This window comes from Leucopleurus acutus (genome assembly GCF_964270905.1).
Source record: "Leucopleurus acutus genome assembly, chromosome: 13".
NCBI classification, from domain to species: Eukaryota; Metazoa; Chordata; class Mammalia; order Artiodactyla; family Delphinidae; genus Leucopleurus; species Leucopleurus acutus.
In genome coordinates, this window is record NC_139155.1 from 24,593,554 (window position 1) to 24,620,164 (window position 26,611).

Genomic DNA, 26,611 nt, shown 5'->3' on the forward strand with positions numbered 1-26,611 from the left:
AGGCTTCCAAAGCCCATAGTTAGCATAATCAGAACTCAGTGGGTTTTTTTTTTTTAAATCACAAGTCTCCATCCATGGGAAGTGTTCATTCATTCATTCTTGCATTTATTCATCACTGACTCATTCAACATACATTTATTGAGTATCTTCTATAAGTAAGGTAGTGTGCTAGGCATCGAAGACAGAAAAATGAATATATACAGCTGCTGTTCCAAAAAACATCCAACCCAGAGAGGAGACATCCCTGCCACCAATAACAATCTGAGGACAGCTGTGCTTTTGGGGTAGCAGGTGGCTTATGGGTGGTTTCAGCGGTTGGGTGGGTGTTGTCCAGCTGGGCTAGATCCTTCCAGAAGGGCCTTGAAAGCATCTCGGGGCACAGAGGATGTCATTCTAAATAGAAGTCCCAATGGGTGACAGAGCTGACCACTGTTAACTGTGGCCCTCAGTGGCGGCAGAGAAAAGGATGACCTGTCTGACTGAGCTTTGCTGGCCTGGGCCCTGCAGAGCTTCCTGTTTTCTCAATTTCACACTTTCCTGTCTTTAGGTCTGTTGCTCTCTTCCCCTCCCTCCACAGGGTGTGTACAAAGGATGTGGGACAGACGTGGAAAGGAAAACATGGGTCTCCCAGGAAGGGGTGGGAAGGTTTTAGGTGAAGGGCAGAGGATGAAGAGGCCCTGTGTTGGTGAAAAAGGAGGCCTTCCTGGAAGAAGAAGATGTGGAGAGATACTGGGAACACATAGTTCCCAGTGTGTCTTGGGAACAAGAAGTAGTTCAGTTTTGCTCAGGGGTCCCATGTGGCAGGTATGGGGTGGGGGAGGGGAGGAGGGGGACAGGAATGGCAGGAGGAAAGGCTAGACAGCTCAGCCAGGGTCTTATAAAGGGTCTCATAACATCTGCCCATATTGGTCCTGTCTCAGTTTACTAAGACCTCATAAAATAAATGCAGTGCTTTCTTATTCTCCATATATCCTCAAGTATATGAACATAAACATCAAAATATACATTTGAAAATATTCATCTCTTCTCCAACCTGAAAACCCCGGAGTAGCCCATATGGCCACATGGCCCTTAGCTCAGACCCTGAGGTACTTAATCTAAACTTCTCTCCGGAAAGCATCACACATTGGAAAGAACTAGTGTTGGAGGAGGGGTGCTAAGGACCCACAACCGCTTAAAGCCAGGCCAGCTAAGGTTAGGAAAAAGCTGTCATCCAAGAGTCTCTTGCTTCCAAGTCACTCTCACTTTATCGTTCAGTATAACTGCCTCAGCTCCTGACACTGAATTTCTTCCTCCTAGGTACTCTTTCTGGGTCTTGCTTGGGACTTGCAAAAGTGCACATATCACTGCGTGTTGCAGTTCATTTAATAATATATTCTGAGTCTATAAATTCCTTGAAAGCAGGAACTGTGTCCTAAAAATTTTGTTTCTTTCCCAAAGCATAACACAGGGCCTGGCATACAGTAGAAGTCCAGTAAATGTCTGTCAAACGGAGCTGAACTTCGAGAGCATCACAAGAGGGAACTGCAGGAGGTGGATCTGCATCCACATGAGTGATCAGAAGGACCGTAGCCAAAGAATGATGGTAGAAAATAACCACAGGGAGAAGGCCGATTTGCCACTCCAGGGAATGCCGCAAATGATAGAGAATCTGACTCAGATTTGTTATGTAGGAAAGGGATATTCCAGGTCTTTCATGACTGAAAAGTCCTGGGACAACTTCAGGTGAGGCTTGATCCAGAAGCTCAAACAATGTTGCCAGGATTCAGTCTCTATCTCCAGTCTTCATTCTCATTCTCTACAAGGGATCCACGGCAGGTTTAGACCCACACTGCCCAGGTCTGTGTGTAGCTAGAGAGGACATACCCCGACTGACATAATTCTCACCCTGAACCAGTCACTGTAGCTGGGAAATGAGATGTTCTGATCTTACAGCTGTCAGATAAAGTGAACGGCCAATCTGCAGGTACTGTTCTCATAGCACATCACGTAAGTAGCTCACTGGTACAAATTGGCCCTGTGCATGTTTAAGTAGGGTATTGTGGTTGAAAAGTAATGGACTAGGCTCCCCAGCCCCGTCAGTAATTAGTATGTGATCAGGCAAGTCACTTCCCACAACTTCCCAGACTTCAATTTCCTTCTCTGTAAAATGAAGCTGCCCTTGGTCTCCACGAGAGATCCCTCCAGCTTCAGTGCTCACTCTTCAGTGATGTCTCTTGGGTAAATTACCGGCCAAGTTCTAACCTACAGCGACAGCACCGTGGAGCCCTGTCTGCCTGGATCCTATCCCAGGCACACACCTGGTGGACTCTGGAGCCATCCCCACCTCCAGGTTCCCTTACAAGCCTGACACCTGGAGTGCTAGGGCTTTGCCCCTCTGGCTTCCAGGAGCTGCTGCCACCACAAAGGCCCTGAGTGCTGAGCAGTAAAGTCCTGTGTGGAGAACTTTCAGCCTTAGGAGGCTTGCTGATGTCTGTACAAACACCTAAGGTGACCCCTGGGGAAATGTCTGAGGTTTTCTGATTCAGGTTGGGGCTGAGTGAGCGTGGTAAGTTCGAGGACTTTAGGGTTGATCGAGGAAGAGACGGGACCATGAGAGGCAGCCGCACGTAAGCTTTATTGGGTGACACTTGGACAATAGGAGGTGAAGGCCCTGCCAGCAAGAGACCTTCTAGAGACCCTGGCAAAAGGCCACCACCCAGAAGGGGCGTGAGGCAAGAGAACTCCGGGGCAGGGCGGGTGCGGAGGGCGGAGAGGGTGCTGACATATTTAGGTGGTGTCGCTCAGAAGCAAGGTTGGGGGGGGCGGATCTCTGGGTCAGATCATCTCTGGTTGGCAGATGTTCTGTGCCGTTTCATAGGGTATGCAATGTAGGTAGGCTCTAAATAGCTACAAATGTCTCTTTGGAGTATATTTAAAGCAGTTAGATGTGTAACAATTGGAGCTTGGCACTGACAGGCTTTGGACTACTGGCCCTAGCCTGCTGTGATAAATATGGGAACATTAAATAAACATGGGGACCCATCAATAAACATGGGAACACTTTAGGCCAATACACTAAGGCCATATTTGGTCCCTTTACATAACAGTGAGATCCAGCTGAAAGGTCTCCGGGCTGAGCATTCACCAGCAGGCTAGGCCAGGTGTGAAAGCCACTCTGGAGGGTGTTGAAATCATTCTCAATAAACTAAGCCCTCCTGGGATGGAGAAAGTTCTCACTGTGATTTTCTTTCAAGGAATTAAGTAAACAATAACCCTTTAAGTATGAGTGGAACTTTATCCTTTCATATCTGATTCTTACAACACCCTCCGAAAAAATCAGAATAGGAATGTTAGTGGCATTCCTCCCCCTGTCACCAGCATTTAAGGAGTGAGGGCATAGACAGACGTGGGGACAGAGGACAGTGATAGCCAGGACTGAGATCTGGTCTCCCAAACTCCTGCCCATTCTATTTGCCACACCGCTAGGGGAGCAGCTGTAGGTCAAGACTGTTCTTTCCTGCCTGGGTTTCCTGCTTTGCACAGATGCACGGACTGACAAAAGATTCACCCCATGACCTTGGACCATTTTGCTCCTTTTTTTTTTTTTTTTTTCTAGTTTGTCTCATCAAATTTCTCAGCTGGGCGGGTTCTTAAGAGTCAGGCATTTTGCAGATGGGGGAGGAAGCATCCTGCCCAGGGCCACACAGCTCAGGGCCCACAGTGCCTTTTCCTCAGCGGCTACACTCCAGCCTTTGAGCCCTAGGAGACGCCAGCTAGCCTCACCTTTCCAGGAATCCAGTGCTGAGAACAAAGCTTCCAGGAAGATGTTACCCACCAGAAGTCCAGTGGCAGTAAGGGGCCAGTCTCCCTCTTTTCAAGGCATTGTTCCCTTAGCTCTCTGTAACCCCTCCATCCCATGGGCCCTGCCCTGTGGGAGTTTTGGATCATAGCTATTTTCCCCAGGGATGTCGTCATTATCCAAATTCTTTCACCTTCACTGGGCAATGACTCTCCAAGGGTGGCTTCAGGCTCTGAGGTTGGAGATGCCCTAAACTCTCTTCTGGGAGCAATTTCCTGCCCTGCTGAGGTCCAAGTTCAGCCCTATAGCCACTGCCTTCAGCCAGGGGTGGATCCAGGCTTTGAGGGACGCGGAAGCTCATGCAGTTTGAGGACCTTCTTTAAGAAAAATAATGCAAAATCACACGTACAAAATGCCCCCAAGCCTCTAGGAGGGGCCCTGCCAATGAGGAGCCCGCACCCCTGGTCCCTGCAGTCTGGGGTCCTCTCTGCAGCTGCCTCGCTCTAGGGAGTGGCTGGTTGGTGCTCCTAGTGGAAGGAGCAGAGCAGCTGAGGGCACCCCAAAGGCCTAGCGAGGGGCGAGGAGTCCTTCGTGTCCTCCAATAGTTGCTGTGATTGTTTCATACTTAAGTTACCTGATATCAAACCTCATTCAACAGAGTAAGGTGGATTCTCTTTACTCTTGGCCAGAGAGAGAGGACCTCTGCCAACTGGCTGAGGAAATCCCTCGCCACCCTTGTGAGTGCCAACAGATCAGCGTCCCCCAAAATGCACAGAGCTCCCCAAGGATATGCACTCTGGCCTAGACTTGCTGCCATCTTGTGTGGCCAGCCATTTCCAGGACAGTCCTGGCTTTAGGACTGAAAGTTCCATGTCCAAGAAAATCCCTCAGTCCTGAGCAAACCAAGACATTGGTCACTTTACTCCCACCTCCTCACTCACAGAGGTCAGTCAGCTCTGGGCCAGATCTCAGCCCAGTTCTCAGAACCCAACCTTGGGTTTGGATGATTACTCCAAACAATAGGCCAGCTGAGGGAGTTCCCTCGTGGTCTACTGGCTAGGATTCAGGCTTTCACTGCCGTGGCCTGGATTCAATCCCCGGTTGGGGAACTGAGATCCCACAAGCCACGTGGCACAGCCAAGATTAAAAAACAACAACAAAAAAAACCAGGGTAGGTAAGCCTAAGGATCTACAAGGGCCTGCGCTGTTCCCAGCCGTGTCCCTGTCCAGTTAAGGAAACAAGGCCTGCTTATTATTTCAGCAGACGAGGAGGAACTTTGTGAGTGAAACAGGGCAGCACCGTTGCCAGGGTAAATAATAATATTAGTAATAGTAGTATGATTCAGTCCTAACAAGTGCCAGGGTCAACACTGGGGCTTTGTATGGCATTTACTATGGCATTTACTCTTTGCTCCAAACTATGAGGTGGGGATTTCCACGCTGGTTCTGCAGAGGGGAACTTGGAGTTTGGAGATGCTAGTCGGCCCACGGTTACCTGTCAGTACAAGCTCTTTCAACCCTGTCACCCTGGCCTAGGAGGCAGGACACCTGATTCTCATCCCAGCTCTTTTGTTAACTAATTGTGTGACCTCAAGCAAATGCTTTAGAACTGGGAACCTCAGCCTCGCTGAACAGTGAGCTCTAAGCTGGTGCTCTCGAGGTCTTTCAGGGGTCTGGGCTCAGTCCGGGCTGAGTGTGAAGGTCAAGTCTGCCGCTTACAACACGTGTGGCCTCGGACAAGTTGCTGGACCGGCTTCCACCTGTACAATTATAATACTATCTTAGGCAGTTTGTGGAAAGGGTTAAATGGAATAGTCCATGGAAGTTCAGCACCGAGACTTTTATATACTGACCTAAAAACAAAACAGCTGTTACTGTTCCTGCTGTGGTTTCTCCAAGCCCTTTTCACGAAGCCTGTAGAACTTCGATATTGTCCCAAACACATTGTATGCAAAGGTATTAGAGACGGCTCCTTTACTCTTTTTCTCAAATACGTTTCCAGAAAATGGAAAAGTTGTATCCATGGTAACTAGAGGGAGGTGGCCAGCAGAGATGGAGGGGAGAAGAATTGGCTCAGAACTGGTCCTGAAAATGGGAGTCCGTTGTCACCACGGCCAGCCCCGTCTAGACAGCTGTCATGGGAGAACCCGTGAATCCACCGTCTAGGATTTCAGAGAACCGAGGCCACACGTTTTCACATAGGACCCTGCCCTTGTTGGGCTGCTTTGGGACCTGCCTGCCAGGCCCAAATCTTAACATACAAACCAGGAATGAGCTGCTACTATGGAAAATGAGATTTTTACTGTGGGATCAAAAAGTCACCACACATTTTCAATCACATCAGGACCGACACCCCCAGGAGTGACCCGTCAGCTCATTTAAACGAGGTGTGGGGTAGTGGTCGGTGTTTCAGTGTTTCAGGGTCAGACCCTCACACTCAGATTTTGCTGACCACCCTGCGGCTGTCTTTATCATTTTTCCAACCTCTTCCGAACTCCGCAGACAGCTTTGGGAAGCCGTGCACACTGCCAGGGGCCGAGGAGAAGCTGGGAGGCCACAGTGGTGGCGATGAGCTTCAGCACCACCCGAGCCAAGGCATCGCTGGAGGCTCTGGGGCTGCTCCCTTCCAATAGGAGAAAGGCCAGTTTTCCTCCGGCATCAGGAGATCCTCTCAGCCAATGCGAGGCCAGACCCCAGTGACTCACCCCGCAGTGTGTGGTTTCTCAAGCAGATGTTCCCAGACCACATGAAAGGCTGGCAGAGTATTACTATAGGGTTTAATGTTCCTTCTTTTGTTCACATTCCTAATATAAGGAAGTGGAGGTTGGGGATTGAAGGAAGCATTGTGATACAGCCCTGCCCCTTCTCCCTGGAAGCTCGGTTCTTGCTGGCCCCCTCAGGTGCTGAGCTAGGGGTGCTTCCCCCTCCACTACTCCTTGCTTCTCCATCCAGGATGTTAATTTTACTGGAATTCTTTTCACTACAGTAAATGGGGCCAGAGGTTGAGGAGGAGGGGAATAAGTCTGGAACAACTTGCTTGTACCCCTCCGGGTCCCCGGGAGGCCTCCTGGGGGCACCTAGCACTCTGTTAGGACCAAGGGACGCAAACCAGTCTCCAACCTCCAACCTCTGGGATGGAGACTGAGCCAGGAAAGGTGGGTTAAGTCAGGAAGTAGAATGAACCCTCTTTCCTCTTTTCAAATTATTCTTTATTTTCTTATTAAAATGTTAAACATTAAAAAGTAGAATAATATAGTGAATCTCCATTAGTCCATCACCCAGCTTTAACAATTATCCACACAGAGCATTTCTGAAATTGGGATATATTTATAGTCAGTGGGTATATTTAATACAGTGTTTCCTTCCCCGGCCAAAGCTATTATTAAATTAACAAGGTGTCTAACAACTGGTTAAGGAGGAACAGGTTGACACAAATGAACAAGGAAGAAAATCAGACAGGAAACAACCTTGCCCTTGAGCAAATTTCCTTACATTTTTATCACCCACGATCTTTTTTGCTATTTTCTGTCAATTGGCCTTGGGTTTTGAAGGTTTTTATCTATCAAATTCTGGTTATTATTAAATAACCCTATTTTTAAAAATAATTAAAAACGAATAGCAACTTGTACACCAAATTAATTAGCAGCATTATACACAATAGCCAAAAGGTGAGAGCAACCTGAGTGTCCACTGAGGGGTGAATGGATAAACTAAATGCACTTTAGTATATATTCCATGCAATGGAATATCATTCAGGCTTAAAAAGGAAGGACATTCTGACACATGCTACAGCATAGATGAACCTTGAAGACACTGTGCCCAATGAAATAAGCCAGACGCAAAAGGACAAATACCGTATGATTTCACTTAGATGAGGTTCTTAGCGCAGTCAACTTCATAGAGATACAAGGTGATATATAGGTTACCAGGGGCTGGCGGCAGGGAAGGATGGGGAGTCATTGGATGCAGAGTTTCTGTTTGGGGTGATGGAAAAGTTCTGGAAATGGATAGTGACAATAATTATACAACATTGTGAATGTACTTAATGCTACTGAACTGTAAACTTAAATGGTGAAAATGGTAAAGTTTATGTATATTTTAACCACCATAACTTTTTTAAAGGTAAAATTATTAAGGATTTCAAGATGGTGACAGAGCCTTAAACCAAGCGAGGTCCTTTCCGTCTCCTGCTTTAGGTCTTGATTTCCCTCCAGTGAAAGTGATGCTTTTCACCTGTCTTACCTTTCTTCCTGTTAATGTAAGAGTCAAATGAGGGACTTTCCTGGTGGTCCAGTGGTTAAGAAGCTGTGTTCCAATGCAGGGGATGCAGGTTCTATTCCTGGTGGGGGAACTAAGATCCCATATGCTGCGGGGCAACGAAGCCCATGAACTGCAACTACTGAGCCCACAGGCCACAACTAGAGAGAAGCCTGTGCTCTGCAACGAAGATCCCACGTGCCGCAGCTAAGACCCGGCACAGCCAAATAAATTAATTAATTATTTTTTTAAAAAAGAAGAGTCTAATGAGAAAAAGCCATGTCCTGATTCCTGGGTGAGCATCAGGGTGATTCAAATGTGAGCCACTGAGATCAGGGGGCAAATGGCACAGGGAGGTGGTCCTGTGTGCTCCCACCCTTTACAGGGTGTCAACTGCTCTGGACCGAGTGTTGCAGGTGGGTGAGTCAGAACGGAAATACTGATAAGCAGCAACAATCAACAGCTCAACCCCTGCCTCGCTCCTGGAAAGGGTCCAGGGTTTCTCCTTTGTGAGTCACTATAAGAAAGGAAAAGCCTCTCAACTTCCGGACTTTCTTTCAATCTCTCCTTATAGATGGCAACGTTAGCTCCCTCAGCTGTCGTAGTGCTGCCCTCCTGCCATTCTACCAGCATTCCTCGAGGCAGGAGGAACTTAGCAATGGCTGTGAGAAAGGTCAGAGTCACATTTGTGGGCTCCCGGGTTGCAGGGAGTGAAGACTCTTGGCTCCGATTTATCTTTTCTTCTTTCATTTCCCCCAGATTTCCTGTGTATTTAGACTTCCCTCGAAACCGTCAGGAAAATTCACCGTGTAAATAAAAGCAAAAACCCAACAAAGGTCAAGAGCAAGACAATATAGCTCTTGTCTTAAATGACTAAATGCAGAAATACACAAATTCTCAGCAGAACATAGGCATTGTCGTGGGTCAAAATAAAAAGACTGATCCAGGAGTTACCTCAGTCAAATAACTTTAATCCAATCATGTGGGCTTTGAGCCCTAGTCTCTTCTTGTGTCAATGGGGATAATGTTCACTACTTCCCAGAGGTGCTGTGGAGACCAAATGGAATTGGCTTTAGAAAGTCCATAAACCCTACACAGATGAAACTCACAAGGAACTGCCCCTCACATCATGCTGGGCACAGAGAGACCCCCTGATCATTGCTCATTCCACCCCACAGGACCAAAGGCCAACGGTTGGTTGTATGCAGATAGCCAGGAGGGCTTTTAGCAAAGCTACATTCTACTCTGCAATTATGCCTACATCTGTTGTCCTTCCAGCAAGACGTTTGTCCCGTGAGTTTGTGTACCTGGCCCCCCTGGTTCGAGAAGAACTGTCTTAAAAGTGACACCAGGATTGAGGGCCACTGTCATAGTGCCTGTGTTGGAATTTGTTTATGATGTTTTGGTATAAACAGTAGGATGTAGGTATGTGAAAATCAGCTTACATATTTTTATGCTTATAATAGGTAATACGTTCACATGGTTAAAAAAAATCAAAGTATAAAACGTATTACAGCGAAAAGTCTTGATTCCACTCCTACACTTATTGGTCCTATTTCCAATCCCCTTTCCCACCTCTATCCTCAGAGGGAACTTATTAGTTTCTTGTGTATCCTTCCAGAGACTCTTTTCACAATTATAAGCAAAAACAAATACAAATTCTCATTCCCCTCCACCTCCACATACACAAAACGAAACATATTCCTCACCTCCACAGCTGCGCCTTGCTCATTTCACCGAATCCTGCATCCTGGAGGTCTTTCCGCACCAGTTCCCAGACCAGCTTAATGCTTTCATTTCAACAGCAGAGTGTTTCATTACACAATGGTACCGCATTTTATTTAAGGAATCCCATCGGTGCACATTTTGTTATTTCCAGTTGTAAGCTAACTTTAATGCACATCCTAGGAGTGGCCAGTTAGCATTTGAAGCAGTCCACATTCCAGAGGTGGTGAAAGCAAGATTCAGATGTCTTGGCAATCTAAATGGTTCAATAATTAACAGAGAAATTTTGGAAAACAATTTTTTATTGGGGAAATGAATGTGGTTAGCCAGAAAAATACTACAATACCCACCACCCTTGCAAGACCAGACCTAGCCCCTCTGGAGTACTGCCTAGGTCTAGAGCAACCTTTGCAAGATAGATACATCAGCTTTAAAGGACCAAGTTCCTCTCTCTCTCTCTCTCTCTGTCTCTCTCTGCATTTGGAACAGTGATTTATCAAAAACTTTTAACAAAATCCAGTGGCTGCTTTCAGCAATTTGGATTTAACCATTATTATTGTTTTCCTCTAACTTCTTTGTATACCTTTCCTATATTTATAATGTTAAAGAATGATTAAAATAATATAACCATATTGCAGACAGTGGGAAAACAGAGAAGAGGTAAGATTGTTCACTCATAATCCCATCATTGTAACGCAACCATTCAGGTGTATTCTCTCCTAGTTTTGTTTCTCTACTTAGCTAATGTCAGAGTGAAGGTAAAATACCGTGTGCTCCGTTGTGGTTTTTTCCCTTTCACATTGTGCCATTAACAGATTCTCCCTGGAACTCTGTGGTCACCATAAATCATTCTCGTGTTTGTAGAATATTAAAAGAGGACTATCTTTAACACTGTTCCTTACTTTGTTTGAACTTTTACTCTCAGGAGAGCTATTCGTTAAAAAAAGTGTTGGTTTTGTCGCCCTGTGCCCAGCTTTGAATGTCCCGTTTAGCTGTCTTCATCTTGGCTTTTGGTATCTAGGTCTCTAGAGAGTCCCTGCTTCCTCAGGGCTCTTCCTTCTAGCTACTCCACAGGGAAGGCACAGAAGTTGTTCCCGAGCATATTTAACTTATGGGAATTTAAACCTGACCTCTAGACATCACTCCTCTTGCATCGTTTATGGTCGACAGCAGTGGATGCCGTCGGGTCTGGAACAGTGTTGCAAGGCCTGGGAAATGAAAGTATGGGTCATTCACAGTGGTTCCTGACCAGTGGCCAAGAGAGCGGAGCCTGTCTGCAAGTGGCCAAGCAGATGGGTGATGGTTTTGCCAAGGTCTTTGAAGAAGAAATGAAATAATAAATTACAGGTCCTAGAGACGCCTTGACTAACAATGACAGGAACTGATGACGGGCTACATACACAAAACTATGTGTGGTGTAATTGTGGGGAAATTTAAGGGATTTTCAAAGGCAATTTTTAATTTCTACTTTCGTTCTGACGTTAGGATAAGCTATGACTCCATGATTGCCGGAATGACCTAAGCTAATTTGGTTGGTCTTCCAGCATGTTCTCTCAGTAACCTCTAAGAATGGGAAGTAGATAGAGGCCATCGGTCCCTTCCCCCAATTTCTCCCCGTGGTGGCCTGTTACAACACAAGCAAGTCTTAGGCCAGATTCTGCCAAGAGCAGCCTGCATAAAAGCAATCTATACAAGCTTTTCTCGTAAAATCAGGCTGTTTCCACGCACAGGCACACATCCAACACCTTGCATGAGATGTTCATTTGGAGGTGGATAAACTAACATTCTGATGGTAGGATCAGCTGGCTACAGTGAGTCAGGCAACAGGCTGATGGTTCTAAACGGACAGAGCAGGGGGCAGGCAGCCAGCAAGCATCCCATAAATAGCTGTGTCCTTGACATGCCTTCCCCTCCACAATCTGAGCAGAGAAGAAGCTTGCACAGCAGCTTCCCGGCAGCCCCTTGGCAGTCTCCAGCCCTTTTCTGGCCCTGGCACCAGGGAACTCATGTTTTCCCAGAGTCAGGAAGCCCCCAGGAAGTGCCGAGAGTCGCCCTGGTCCAGAGGAGCTTGGCAGGATGCTGTCCTGGGATCAAGTTTCTGGCAAAGTGCCTAGAACTATAGGCTGTGGTTTTTCTCAGTATATAACCCCCACCTCCCCCTTCTGACTATGGGAGTGAAAGGAGCTGACTGTGGAAGCAGCATCCTATGAGGACAGGGCACAGGGACACGGTGGATCCCAGCAATGGTGTTGCTGGTGGCCTCTTCCCAGTCTCCTGTCCTCAAAGGAAACCAGGATCGAAAAATACGGAGCCTGGTCCAGCCTGGTTCATACCCAATCAGAAACCATGGCATGAAGTGAAAACTCTTCACAAACACATTTCTGAAGGTCTATTATGTGCCAGACACTTTGCAAGGTTCTAGGCTAGTGGGAGAGAGGAAAGGTCTCCACCGGAACCGACTTGGATATTCTAAGCGCTCTCAAGGTGATTGTATGAGCCGAGAGGAGGGAGTTTCTCACTGTGCAGGGGAGCCAAGAAAGGCTTTACAAAGAGATGATGCCTGAGCCAGATCTTGAAAGGCAGATTTGCCAGAGAGAAGATGACGGTCCCCTCAGAAGGAATGGTGGGGTGGAGGCCCTCAAAGGCGGGCTCTTCAAACTTCTTTAACTGAATTGCAATCATGCCAAGATTTTGAGTAAATGACTCTGAGGTCACTTTCCTCAACTGGAAATCTCCCAGTACAGTAACATGCTCTTTCTGGGAACTTAAAGGGGATTTCGTTTATTTTAAAACTAATAAACACTACAATACCCCAGGAGGCTGAAATTAGGTTTTGAAGTCAGCGAAGCTGAGTTTTCCAGCTCAACTTCCAGTTGGAACAAAATTAGTAAAGAATGTGTTATATCAAGAGAGAGTCGTTTTACTGAAATACCTTGAACTTTTGCTCACAGAGATAGCCAAGAAGTCTTAGTGCTGACTTTGACTTTGGTTGCATCTCACATATAGCTCCTCCCTGAGTCAGAAGCCTGGTAACAGGACTGACCGGAGATGGAGGTGAGTGGGCATATGGGGAAAAAACTATTGAACCCACTCTGCAAATGGCAAGCGTAATAAAGTGAAGACAGCCAGACTGCCCACACCCTGTTAGAAAGTCTCTTTAAACTCTGTGGATTAATTAACAGCTGTTTAGGGGCATTTCTAGAAACTCTCCGGAAACCAAGCAAGTCTGAACTCAGCCCAAACTGTGTCTTCACCACTACTTAGAAACAAGCAGGTCCCCCACCTGCAAACTGCCCTGAACCTGTGCAGAGGCTGCTTTCCAGGCACGAGGCAGCTGACCAGCCTCATCTAGGTCTATTCAGACCCACCTAGAAGGAAAACAGCTGTGAATTGCTCAGGGGGGTTCTAACTTCCTTATCTAATATGTTCATTGATAGGACGTTCCTTCTCTCTCACCTCTCCTCTACCTTCTCAAATCCCTGACCCCTACACCTCTGTCTGACCACCAACACAGAGAAGCAGTACAGCTTCAAAGTTTCTCTGGAGACTGACGCCTGCGCAGAAAGATCACATTTCAGAGATGGACGTGGCAGTGTTTGTCTCACCACCATCCAGAACTACTCCATGTGGCGAAAGACAAAAATGCAAACATCATGTCTGTTGAAAATTGGAAATATTTGAAGAGATAAGATATATGCATGAGGTTCTCCTGGTATTCCCTTATATTTTCCCCTTTTCATTGCTGAAATCTTCTAAATATTTTATTACTTAAAAATTCACAGAGCCACATAAAATGATGTTCATCATTACCGATCATTAGTGAAACGCAAATCAAAACTTTAATGAGATAGCACTTCACATCCATTAGGATGGCTGTTAGCCCCCAAATAAGGAGAAAATAACAAAAGCTGGTGAGGAAGTGGAGAAATTGGAACACTTGTGCATTGCTGGTGGGTAAAGGGCTGCAGCTGCGGTGGAAAACATAGGGTGGTTCCTTAAAAAATTAAACATAGATTACCATATCATCCAGCAGTTCCACTTCTGGGTACATACCCACAAGAATTGAAAGCAAGGTCTTGAAAAGATATTTGTACACCAGTGTGCATAGAAGCATTATTCACAATAGCCAAAAGGTAACAACAACTCAAAAGTCCATGGATGGATGAATGGATAAATAAAATGTGTTGTTTATACAACAGAATATGATTCCATCTTAAAAGGGAATGAAATTCTGGCCCATGGCACAACATGGGTAAGCCTTGAAAATATTATGCTAAGTGAAATAAGCCAGGCAAAAAAGGAGCGATATAGTATAATTCCATTTATATGAGGTACCTGGAGTAGTCAAATTCAAAGAGACAGAAAGTGGAATGGTGGTTACCAGGGCTGGGAGATGTAATTGTTTAATTTTGTACAGAATTTCTGTTTGGGATGATGAAAACCTTTGGGGGGTAGGTGGTGGTCATGGTAGTATAACAATGTGAACGTACTTAATGCTACTGAAATGTACACTTACAAATGGCTACGACAGTAAATTTTATGTCACATATATTTTACCACGATAAAAAAGATTGAAAAATAAATAATAAAGGAAAATTTCACAGGTATCTTAGAATGAGTTAATTATAAAATATTTAAACAATATAGATAAAGCCAAAGTTCTGCTTGATTATACCATGCTCTCATCAGACACTACCTTTGTTTTCAGTCTGAGGAATTTCCCTGCAGATAGTTTATGTATATTTCCAGTGGGGTACATTTACTTATAGAATTAACATATTTCCGTTTTTTTTTTCAATTTTCACATAATTATTGTCACACTCAGCATTGTGTCCAATCAAATTAAATTCCACTCTATTTGTCTTACTACCTTTATTTCTGCCTTTATCATTGGACTTTCTTACCATTTCTTCCTCTCCTTCATGTTTTCTAAGGCTTAGCCTTCTCCTCCCTGCCTGATGATTCTAGGCCAGAGGGTCTCCCCGTTTCTTTATTTAAAAAAATATTTATTTATTTGGCTGTGCCGTGTCTTAGTTGTGGCGAGGAGGTCTTTTTTGCGGCATGTGGGATCTAGTTCCCTGACCAGGGATCAAACCCGGGACCCCTGCATTGGGAGCACTGAGTCTTAGCCACTGGACCACCAGGGAAGTCCCTCTCCCCTTTCTTTAATTCCTAACATTTTAGAGGCATAAGGACACTTAGAATGTCTTTGGTGTGGGCTTGAAGTAGCACTGACTGCCCTGCCCCAACACTGAACTTCATTACCCCCGTCTTGCCTCTGATTGGATCATCATCTCACTCAATCATGAGCTTCCTGTGTGTTTCCCAGCGCCCAGCACAGCACCAGGCACTAAAGTTCCTGAGAAAGGATGCAAAAGCAAAGATTAAAGCAATCAGACCAACACCTTGCTGCGTGTTGAGTACTTTCCTGGTGAATCTGAGTCCTGCTGGGGACTTGGAGGCTCGCGGCAGAGAAGGAAGTAATGTCTGCCTTGCTTCTGTTTTCCACCTGACAGCACAAGTGTGTATTTTCCATTTCATTCCACAGTTTGGAAAATCCATGAACCAGAACCCAGCTCCATCTGCTGACCGCATGATGACCCCCTCTCTGGAGAAGCGGTTCCAGGGCACAGGTCCTCTGATACTGTCTTCAGCGAGCCCCAGGTGGGAACAAGCCCTTTCAAGAAGACGATTTAAACCTTAATCAGAAATAAAACTCTACGAGGGTGGAGGTGAGAGTCGAGTACTTTTTGAAAGGCTCATTAATGGGAGCATGACCAGTCCTGCTGGTGAGGACCCAGCAAGTTAGACTATGGAACTCTTGCTGGCAGTCACTTGAAAATAGAAAAGTGTGGATTCTAATGTTTTTTGCCAGCAAAAGGCAAAAGAGGTTTTCTCCAGTGGCCTCCTGGAAACTCTGCAGACTCTCGCCAGCTGGGTCATTGAATGCCAGCAGGACAGGGGTTGGGTCCAACATTGGTCACAAGGCTCTGGCGAGAACAAGGTCCCAGGACTAGTTTTGGTGAGAATTTTTGTGCTTTTGTAAGTTAGCTCTCCAAGATAGAACAATCTGGTGGCCTTTTTTTTTTCTTTCTTTTACAACTTTATTGAGGTATAATTAACATACAATAAATTTACAGTTTACAGTTTGATATGTTTTGGTATACCTATACGCTTATAAACCGTCACCTTAATCAAGATGTGGAACATTTCCAACACCCTCAAAGTTTACTAGTGCCCTTTGGAATCATTGCCTTCCTTCCCAGGCAACCGCTGATCTGCTTTTAGTCACTATAGGTTAGTTTGCGTTTCCTAGAGTTTCACACAAATGGAGTTGTATAGCGTATACTTTTGTTGGTTTGACTTCCTTCAGCTCAGCATCACGATTTGAGATCCATTCATTTTGTCGCACATATCAATAATTCATTCACTCTTTTCATCGCCTGGCAGTGTTCCATTGTACAAACACATAATTTGTTTTTCCATTCTTCAGTTGATGGACATGGTGGTTGCTTCCAGTTTGAGGTTATTACCAAAAAGGCTGCAATGAATATTTGTGTACAAGTTTTTGTATGAACCTGTTTGCATTTCTCTTTGGTAAATACCCAGGAGTACAATGGCTGGGTCATATTCATGGTTTTTTTCTTTTTAATTTTTGTTATTTTTAAAATTTTTATCGGTGTATAGTTGTTTTACAATGTTGTGTTAGTTTCTACCATACAGGAAAGTGAATTAGCCATATGTATACATATATCCCCTCTTTTTTGGATTTCCTTCCCATTTAGGTCACCACATAGGAGGTTCTCATTAGTTATCTATTTTATACACATTAGTGTACATATGTCAACCCCAATCTCCCAGTTCATCCCACCCCCCCTTTTCCCCCCTTGGTGTCCATACGTTTGTTCTCTACATCTGTGTCTCTATTTCTGCCTTACAAACAGGTTCATCTGTACCATTTTTCTAGATTCCACATATATGCGCTAATATACGATATTGGTTTTTCTCTTTTTGACTTACTTCACTCTGTATGACAGACTCTAGGTCCATCCCCATCTCTACAAATGATCAGTTTTGTTCCTTTTTGTGGCTGAGTAATATTCCATTGTATATATGTGCCACATCTTCTTTATCCATTCATCTGCCGATGGGCATTTGGGTTGCTTCCATGACCTGGCTATTATATTCATGGGTTTTTAAACAGACACCAAAGGAGCCCTGGGGTTTCTGCTTAAGCTGAGGGAGGAGCAGGGTCCCAGGGTTCCAGTTTCCATTTCAAACACAGCAGAAGTTCCAAGGGCATCCTCACATGGTTGGCTTCCCCTGTCAGCTTTTCGTTGAAGAAATGTTTCCATAACCAAGAAGAAAAAAGTTTGAGAATCCAACTCTTTCTAACTACCCCACCCCATTATTTTATAGATAAGGAAAACTGAGTTTGCAAAAAGCCCATGGCCAAGGTTAGTAGACTGGATGTCTCTGCACCTTCCTAGGCCTGGGACTCTAGGTCAGTGACCTTGGCTTCTTCCCATTCATGACTTCCACCTCCCTGGGGAGTGTGGAAGCTGCTAGTAGTATCAGGTTGGCATCAGATAGAATCATATCTCAAATACGTGGACATTTCCTTTAAAAGCCTGTGAAGCCGGATATAGCAGACAATTTAGGCCAAGGGGTCATCACTGTGGAGACTTTCCACAACTGCAGAGCACTCTTCCAGAAAATTATACTTAGAGGCCCTTGAGTCAGTCTGAGCCAGACAGTGTCAGAGGGGAAGGGCTTATTGTTCCTGTGTGTCTTTCACCCTCCCGTAGGAGAGAGGGGAGGCTTCTCTGGGGGCTCATATTATTTTTTTTTAATTTTTATTTTATATTGGAGTACAGTTGATTTACAATGTTGTGTTAGTTTCTGGTGTACAGCAAAGTGATTCTGTTGTACATATACATATATCCATTCTTTTTCAGATTCTTTTCCTATATAGGTTATTACAGAATACTGAGTAGGTTTCCCTGTACTATACAGTAGGTCCTTGTTGATTTCTTTACTTCACTCCTCCTGCAAGGAAAATGAAAGTCCTTTCCTCTAGGCCACTCCAGCCTGGCAGACCCCATAAGCACCAGGCCTGAGGACAAGAGCTGAGCCCTTTCACCTCTGTTTGCCCAGCTGTTTGAGATGATTTGCATACAGTGTGTCTTCCTCTGGTCCCTACTCTCAAGCAGTTTACAGTTGAGGTAGGAGAGAGAGGCCGGATCATGCAGAGTCTTGAAGGCAGGCTCAGACTTTGTCTCCAGTGCCAAGGGAGGCCAGAGGGGTTTCCACCGGAAAGGCCTGGTCATATTTCAACATAGCTGAGCACACCTGGGAGTTAGGGAGGACTGTGATAATCCAGCTCTCCAGGATCAGCCTCTGGTGAAACAAGACCAAAGGAGGTCAAGTATGAAACAGAGGTACAAGCAATCTGATGTGAAAGCCAAGAGGTTAGTCCCAACTGGAGGATTCACAGCAGGCTCCCTGGAAGAGGTGGCATTTAAGCAGGGCCTTGAAGGGTGTGGTGGTTTGGCTGGGCAGAGGGATGAAAGGAAGGCTTAGAGGTCTGGAAGTGGAAAGCTTGCCTCAGGACCAGGTGGTCCATCAGAGTGGGCTGCTGAGAAGCAGGTTAGGACAGAACAGCACAGTGTACCAAATAGGACGCAGAGGATCTGTGGCTTTTTGTGTAGCAAGAGGGGGCTTTCGAGCAGGGATCTGGGGCCAGGCTAGCTGCCCAGGTAACACCAGGGTGTTACTCATCTGTGGGGGGTTCTGGAAAACTGAGCCTCACTAATGTCTCGTATGCAGGTCCTGACTTGGGTTCATCTCTGAGCAGAGAAGCAAGGGCCACTCAGCTGCATGTTTTCCCCACCCTCATCCCTTTATTCAGAGAGATCAGGTTACAGGGTATGGGGCCTGGAAATAATGAATATTTACTGATGAATAAATGAATGAACAAAATGAGTGAATGAGCGGATAAATATGTAATCGAAACCTTCTAAGGGAACTCACAAAAATACGGTGTGTGTGTGTCTGTGTGTGTGTCTGTGTTAAAGGAAGGTGCTCCAAGCCCACACTTTGTCTTGGGGTCATGGGGGTGGGAGTGCTTCTGAGCAGAAGCTTCAGGGTTGTTATCCTGCAGCTCCATCCCCATCATGGATTTCCCATACACACTCCTCCACCCCCAGGCTCCACACACAGGGCCAAGGCCTAAATTCCCCAACACTGGCAGAAACTCCACCCCTACCCTGGTACTGGGCCCAGATTCCAAGATTGTGAGGACTCCACGCTCTCTCCTGCAGGCAGCAAAAAGCTCAGGAGAAAGCCTTCCACATTTCTCCAACCAATAGTACTCTTTCTGCCAGCATTTTCTTCCTACTGAGTCCACGTGTGAAGCCCACCAGCTAAAGCGTCAGCCCACCCCAAGCCATGCCATGCTTTTTCCTTACCCTAAACACCTTTGTCATTCCCCAGCTCAGTCCTTAAACCTCACCTGAGTACACCAGCTTCCTGCTTAATCTCACCCTTGCACCTCATGATCTCAGAAGGCAGCACAGAGCAGTGGTGCCCGGGAAATCAGGCAGGACCGAATGGAAGCCCAGCTGCTTCTCATGGCTTCTCCAAACCTCGTCTGTAAATGGGAATAGTAATTACTTACCTCACAGGATTATAAGAACCAAATGGCCAAATAATAAATGCCAGAAAGGGTGTAAAGAAAAGGGAATCCTCCTGCACTGTTGGTGGGAATGTAAATTGGTACAGCCACTACAGAGAACAGGATGGAGGTTCCTTAGAAAACTAAAAATAGAGCTACCATATGATCCAGCGATCCCACCGTGGGCATGTATTCAGAGAAAACTCTAATTCAAAAAGATACATGCACCCCAATATTCATAGCAGCACTATGTACAATAGCCAAGACATGGAAGCAACTTAAATGTCCATCAACAGATGAATGGGTAAAGATGATATGGTATATATATACAATGGACTATTACTCAGTCATAAAAAAGAATGAAATAATACCATTTGCAGCAACATGGTTGGAGCTAGAGATGATATGCTAAGTGAAGTAAGTCAGACAAAGAAAGACAAATGTCATATGATATTGCTTATACGTGGAATCTAAAAAATGATATGAATTATTTACAAAAGAAAAGCAGAGTTATAGACATAGAAAACAAACTTATGGTTACCAAAGGGGAAAGGGGGAGGGAACGGATAAATTGGGAATTTGGGATTAATAGATACACACTACTATATATAAAATAGATAAACAACAAGGTCCTACTGTATAGCACAGGGAACTATATTCAATATCTTGTAGTAACGTATACTGGAAAAGAATCTGAAAAAGAATATATATATATATATATATATATATAATATATAACTGAATCACTTTGCTATATGCCCGAAACATTGTAAGTCAACCATACTTCAATTTTTTTAAATGGAGGGAAAAAAACTTAAAAAAAAAGAACAAAATGGCAATTTACTATATGAGAAGTGATTACCCTTCAGTCTACACACATGAGTGAGCAAAATGATTTGTTTTTCTTTCCCTTTAAAAAGTAACGCAACTCTGTCTCCCAGTTTCTGTCCTAGATGCAGCAACCTGGAAAGCGTATTGTTTCCACCACTGCAAAGATTTTTTTTTTAAGCTGGAAAAATGGCAAGTTGACAACTTTTATTGAACCCATGAGAGAGCTGAGGGCAACCAACTAGAATGAAATCCAAGAAGAAACAGGTGCCCTCAGGGAGAGACAGGGAATGAGTACTGGCTTACCTGGGGTAGACACAGCTGGACAGCAGTAAGAAGTCAGCTGGAACGCGTAACAGACTAGTAGAGACAGAGTGTGGGCTGCCAAGAATATGTGAAGCCCAAGGGGGAAATTTGCTTTTCTCTCCAGACCCCAAGGTGAGGGAGAGCCCTTGAGAAAGCATCTCTTGTGATCCAGGCCTGGGGGAAGTGAACATCTGCCACCATGGAAGGGACACGAAACCCCACCCAGATGTTTCTCCCCCATCCCCACTATGGGACAAAAGTCTTAATCTGTAGAGGAAAGGGCAGCAACACCATAGCCATAGGATGCACCATTTATAACCAATTTGAAGATGAATAAAATATTAACATACATTTTGTTTCCTCTAAAACATTATACGTAAATCAACGCAGTGCTCTGATTACCATCCTACACGTGCATTTAGATTGCAAATGAGCTCAGTTTTAAACCCTTTTGTAAGAGCAAGTGAGAGATGCATTATGTGGCCATATTGATATTAATGATGGTGACCTCCAGAATTGCCCCTTCCCAAGAGCACACACAGACACAAGAAGTTACTACACAATAGTTTTGCCTATATCCCATTGGTCCAAACTTAGATGATGTCTGAGAGACTGGGGGATGGTCTTATTCTGGGCGCCCACACGTCCTGCTCAAAATATCAATTACTGTGGAAAAGAGTAGCATGTATCTTCCTTGTTAAAAGAAAGGCCTCATTTTCTATCACTATTTTTGCTGTAATTCCACTTTGATTTTCCAATATTAATTCCATATTAATATTGTTATACTATTTTTTTGCATGGTAAATTTGTTCCCATTTCTTTCTTTTCAACTCTTCTGAATGAATTTGTTTCAGCAAAGTGTCTTGGCTATAGCTCGTAGCTGGATTTTTTTTCTTTTTTATTCAGTGTGATAAACCCATCTTTAAATAGGTAACATATCCATTATACTTATTGTGAACCATCTTAATTTTGTCTTCTGTTTGTCATGCATTTTTCCTTTATTTTTTTCTTTCTTTTCCCACTGTCTATGCTGTATGTTGAGCTGGATAGTGTTGTATAGATCTTTCCACCCCCTTTTATCACTCTACTGTGGGGAAGCTATTTGTCCTACTACTATTCATGTAGTAGTTTCCATTTAAATTTTAATGTCATATCAACCACCTGAGGCAGGTAAAATGTCTCATGCTCAGAGATATTCAGGTTTGGTCAGGAGCCTGATGAAACTCCCTGGGATGTGCCTACTGGTTCTGATCAGCCCTTCTGGTGTCATGTATATACGCCCAAGTCAGCCATTGCCACAGGGATGGGAGTGGTGGAGGTAGCAGTACTCTCCTTGGTCATGCCTGTGTCATGGACCAACCTGGTATTCAGGGGGAGGGATTAGACTCACCCACACAACAGAGACTAGGCATGGGAAAGGGGTGTTATTGCCAAAAGAAGGGGAACTAGATGCCTACCCAGGAGGGTCCATCATAAATGTGTATGCACCTAACAACAGAGCTTCAAAATGCATGATAGAATTGGTAGAACAGGAGAGACAGACAAATCCACAGCTCGTTGGAAAGTCCACTGCTTTGTTTTCTTTGTCTCCACAGCATTGGAAAACTGGAATATAATTAATATTCTCTCACATCCTTGAAAAATTGGAAGATTAATAGCTCCTTGCCCTCAAGGGAGGGAAATTAATTTTTTCCATTGTTCATTATTCTGATTTAGAATTTAATGGGCCGTAGAAATGGTGGCAGAAGAAAAAGAGAAAGGAGAGTGTGCCTTTGAGATTGAGCAACGGAGGCAGGGATTTCACGCAGAGTAAGAGAAGTCAGCGATGAGAGTGGAAGTGAATCTAAGAGCAGAGCCACACCCCACTCAGTGGCAGAGTTCAGGGACGGAGGAGTTAAGGCCTCATCTGTGTGGCAATGTGGAGCCCTAGGGAGGTGGGTGTGCAGGCATGGAGAGCTTCAGCCTTTCCAGAATTTTCTTCACCCAGTTGAATGAGAGCTGCTGGACCTTAAGCAAGATGTCAGCTATGACAGGGGGTCTAGGCAGTCTTCAATGAGGATAGGCTACTAATGAGGGCAGGGCCTTCCCTGATGTCTTGGTGCAGCCTAAGACCCCAGAACCTATGTAAAATCTGTTGGGAAGTGGAGGGGATGGGGATGGAGATAGAACAATGAGTGAAACTGGATTATCATCGTGGCCCAGTGGTAGATGGTAACAGTATGCTGCTCCCATGACAGGAACAGATGGTGTTTGCAAATCATAGAAGAGCCTCTATGTTGCATCAAGAAGAAAAAATTTCTCCACAGAGTACAAGTAGAGCCCCCATACCCCGCCACCTTCTCTTACTCAGCCTCTCAGCTTAAAAGGCTCTTGGAAACACAACACACTCCGAGCCCTAAACAATCCTGCGCGCGGAGCTCTCCTCGCCCGCTGGGCAGGACGAGGCACAGCCCCTGGGCGAAGACCGCTGCCCAGCACGTCCCAACCCGAGTCGTCGGCATGATCCCCTCGACCTCCACGTTGCACGTCCCGGCTTCTCTTAGGTGTCCACGCAGAGCTGTGTCTTTCCCTTCCTTCCCAGCTAGAGTTACATGATATGACATCCCTGACCACACCCTTCAACAACCCACATGCTGACTAGCTTTGGAAGGCCAGTCTAAACCAGTTGAGTCCGTGGCTGCCTCTTTTTAAGTTGTTTATTATGTGTAAGCTTTTTACTGCACTTTAGTTTAAAACTTGGCTTCTTGTAAGGCCTGTTCTTAATCTTCAAGAACCAAAAATGCCTTGTTAGAGTGCTAAGGAGTGTACAAAGCAGTGATTCCATAAATGCAACGGCTTCCTGTCCTACGTGCTGTCTTACACCCTCATTCTCTCCATTCCTCTGGGTTACTCCCTCTGCTGTCACTGGTTAATCACTGGGTGCCAGGGACTCACTGAATAAAAGCTTGGCACGTAGAATAAATGGGGTGGGGGAACCTCGTGAATAGTCCTCTACTTAGCCTAAGAAATGCAGGTTTAGTTCTCCTCTTCTGAAGGTAAAGGTATTTCACTGGAGCTGTACTTGATCTATATATACTTAAAAAACAAGTACTCTTTTATAGACACCAGGAATAAAGGAATACAGTAATCAGTTACTTAATGTTTAGATCTGCCCTATTTAATGTAACACTTGGAGACTGGAAGAAGCATCTTTAATAATCAATCTTTTGTTAGCATTTTTCTTCTTTACATTTTTTAAAAAGTCAGTTCAAATCATTTTCCAACTTCATGAAATCAATAATGACTTTTAACTGAAATAACAATTCAGCATAAAGGTTTGAATTCTGCACCAGATATCTTTCTTTATTTCTTTACTTATGGCTGCATTGGGTCTTTGTTGCTGCGTGCAGGCTTTCTCTAGTTGCAGTGATCGGGGGCTACTCTTTGTTGCGGCACTCAGGCTTCTCATTGCAGTGGCTTCTCTTGTTGGGGAGCATGGGCTCTAGTAGCTGTGGCTTGCAGGCTCTAGAGCACAGGCTCAGTAGTTGTGGTGCATGGGCTTAGTTGCTTTGTGGCATGTGGGATCTTCCCGGACCAGGGCTCGAACCCGTGACCCCTGCACTGGTAGGCAGATTCTTAACCACTGCGCCACCAGGGAAGTCCCTCTTTATTTTATTTTATTATTATTAATTTTAACATCTTTATTGGAGTATAATTGCTTTACAATGGTGTGTTAGTTTCTGCTTTATAACAAAGTGAATCAGTTATACATACACTTGTATCCCCATATCCTCACTATGTGTAGTTACTAAGTTATCAGTTCTCTGAAATGTGCTCCTGTTATTTCAGGAAGAATTTTCATGTTTGACATAACATCATGGTGGAGTTTTGATCTGTCTTTTGAAACATTAGTAGCATTTTAAAGATGACTTGAGAATCAAATTTTTATAGATTAAACAACTTGTGTTTTTAATATTTTATGGGACCTATCTGTTTACCTAATGTGTGTTATGTACATAAGTGTTGCTGAAGCTGACAAACATGTCACCTACATGCACTCTCCCTGTGCCATCACAGCTGCAGGTAGATTTATGGTACCCGGCAAGCAGATCAGACCCAAAGCAGGACCTTGTCGTTTTTCCTCATAGAATATTTCTCTGTAGTCAGTTTCTCCAATTAATTTGCTGCATGAGCCAAATAGCCATAACTGACTTTTGGGGCACATGGGTAATATAATTAGGAAGTGTAGAAAATTAAAGCTTAATGCCGGTGACAGTAAAACATAAGACCGTTTCATTTTTCTCTTACTATGAAGGTCCTTAGATACTAAAGGTGATTTTTCCTAAAGAAAGAAATGCATTTCTTAACTAATAAGACTTGAAAGTCAAAATGACTCCTTGATCCAGGGGGTACAGAATGGATGTTGTGTTAGCAGGCATGGAAACAACATAAATCTTGTTGTACATCTTCATCAGAGCTTTTGGGTGACCAGGTGCATTGTCAATGAGCAGTCATATTTTGAAAGGAATCTTTTTTTCTGAGCAGGAGGTCTCAACCGTGGACTTATAATATTCAGTGTACCATGTTATAAACTGTCATCTAGGCTTCATTTTTCCATTTATAGAGCACAGGCAGAGTAGATTTAGCATAATTCTTAAGGGCTCTTGGATTTTCAGAATGGTAAATGAGGATTGGTTTCAACTGAGAGTCACCAGCTGCATTAGCCCCTAACATGGGAGTCAGCCTGTCTTTGAAGCTTTGAAACCAAGCTTTAAGTTCTCCTCTTTAGCTATGAAAGTCCTGGATGGCATCTTCTTCCAATAGAAGGCAGTTCTGTCTACATTGAAAATCTGCCGTTCAGTGTAGCCTCCTGCATTATTATTATTATTATTATTATTATTATTTTTGCGGTACACGGGCCTCTCACTGTTGTGGCCTCTCCCATTGCGGAGCACAGGCTCCGGACGCGCAGGCTCAGCGGCCATGGCTCACGGACCTAGCCGCTCCGCGGAATGTGGGATCTTCCCGGACCAGGGCACGAACCCGCATCCCCTGCATTGGCAGGCGGACTCTCAACCACTGCGCCACCAGGGAAGCCCCTGCATTATTTATCTTAGCTAGATCTTCTGGATAACTTGCTGCAGCCTCTATATCAGCACTTGCTGCTTCACCTTGCACTTTGATGTTATGGAGACAGCTTCTTCCCTTAAACCTCATGGACCAACCTCTGCTAGCTTCAAACTTCTGTTCTGCAGCTTCCTCACCTCTCTCAGCCTTCATAGAATTGAAGAGAGTTAAGGTCTTGTTCCGGATTAGGCTTTGTCTTAAGGGAATGTTGTGGCTGGTTTGATCTTCTATCCAGACCATGAAAACTTTCTCCATTTCAGCAATAAGGCTGTTTCGCTTTCTTATCATTGTGTGTTCACTGAGTAACACTTTTCATTTCTTTCAAGAGCGTTCCCTTCGCATTCACAGCTTGGCTAACTGTTTGGCCAGGAGGCTTAGCTTTTGGTCTGTCTTTGCTCTTGACATCCTTCCTCACTAAGCCTAGTCATTTCTGGCTTTTGATTTAAAGTGAGGGATGTGTGAAGTCCTTTCACTTGAACACTTAGAGGCCAGTGTACGATTTTTAATCAGCTTAATTTCTTTTCTAAAAATTAATTAATCTTTTATCTTTGGCTGTGTTGGGTCTTTGTTGCTGCGCACAGGCTTTCTCTAGTTGTGGTGAGCAGGGGCTACTCTTTGTTGTGGTGCGCAGGCTTCTTATTGCGGTGGCTTCTCTTGTTGCGGAGTATGAGCTCTAGGTGAGCGGGCTTCAGTAGTTGTGGCACGCAGGCTCAGTAGTTATGGCTTGTGGGCTCTAGAACACAGGCTCAGTAGTTGTGGCACATGGGCTTAGTTGCTCCACAGCATGTGGGATCTTCCCAGACCAGATAATAGACCCGTGTCCCCTGCGTTGGCAGATGGATTCTTAACCACTGCGCCACCAGGGAAGTCCCCGGCCTAATTTCAATACTGTTGTATATCAGGGAATAGGAAAGCCCAAGGGGAGGGAGAGA

General features: G+C 44.8%; 1 protein-coding gene across 1 annotated transcript in view; it reads left to right on the forward strand.

Annotated features, from left to right (window-relative positions):
* Positions 1 to 12,811: 12,811 nt before the first annotated feature.
* The window catches only part of LOC309970580 (cytochrome c oxidase assembly factor 8), a gene marked incomplete at its 5' end in the record, with an annotated part of 88,291 nt that continues 74,491 nt past the window's right edge, over positions 12,812 to 26,611 (forward strand). The window contains one exon of the mRNA XM_082853044.1: positions 12,812 to 12,817. Within this exon, the coding sequence (XP_082709170.1) occupies positions 12,812 to 12,817 (6 nt within the window). The remainder of the gene's footprint in view (positions 12,818 to 26,611) is intronic.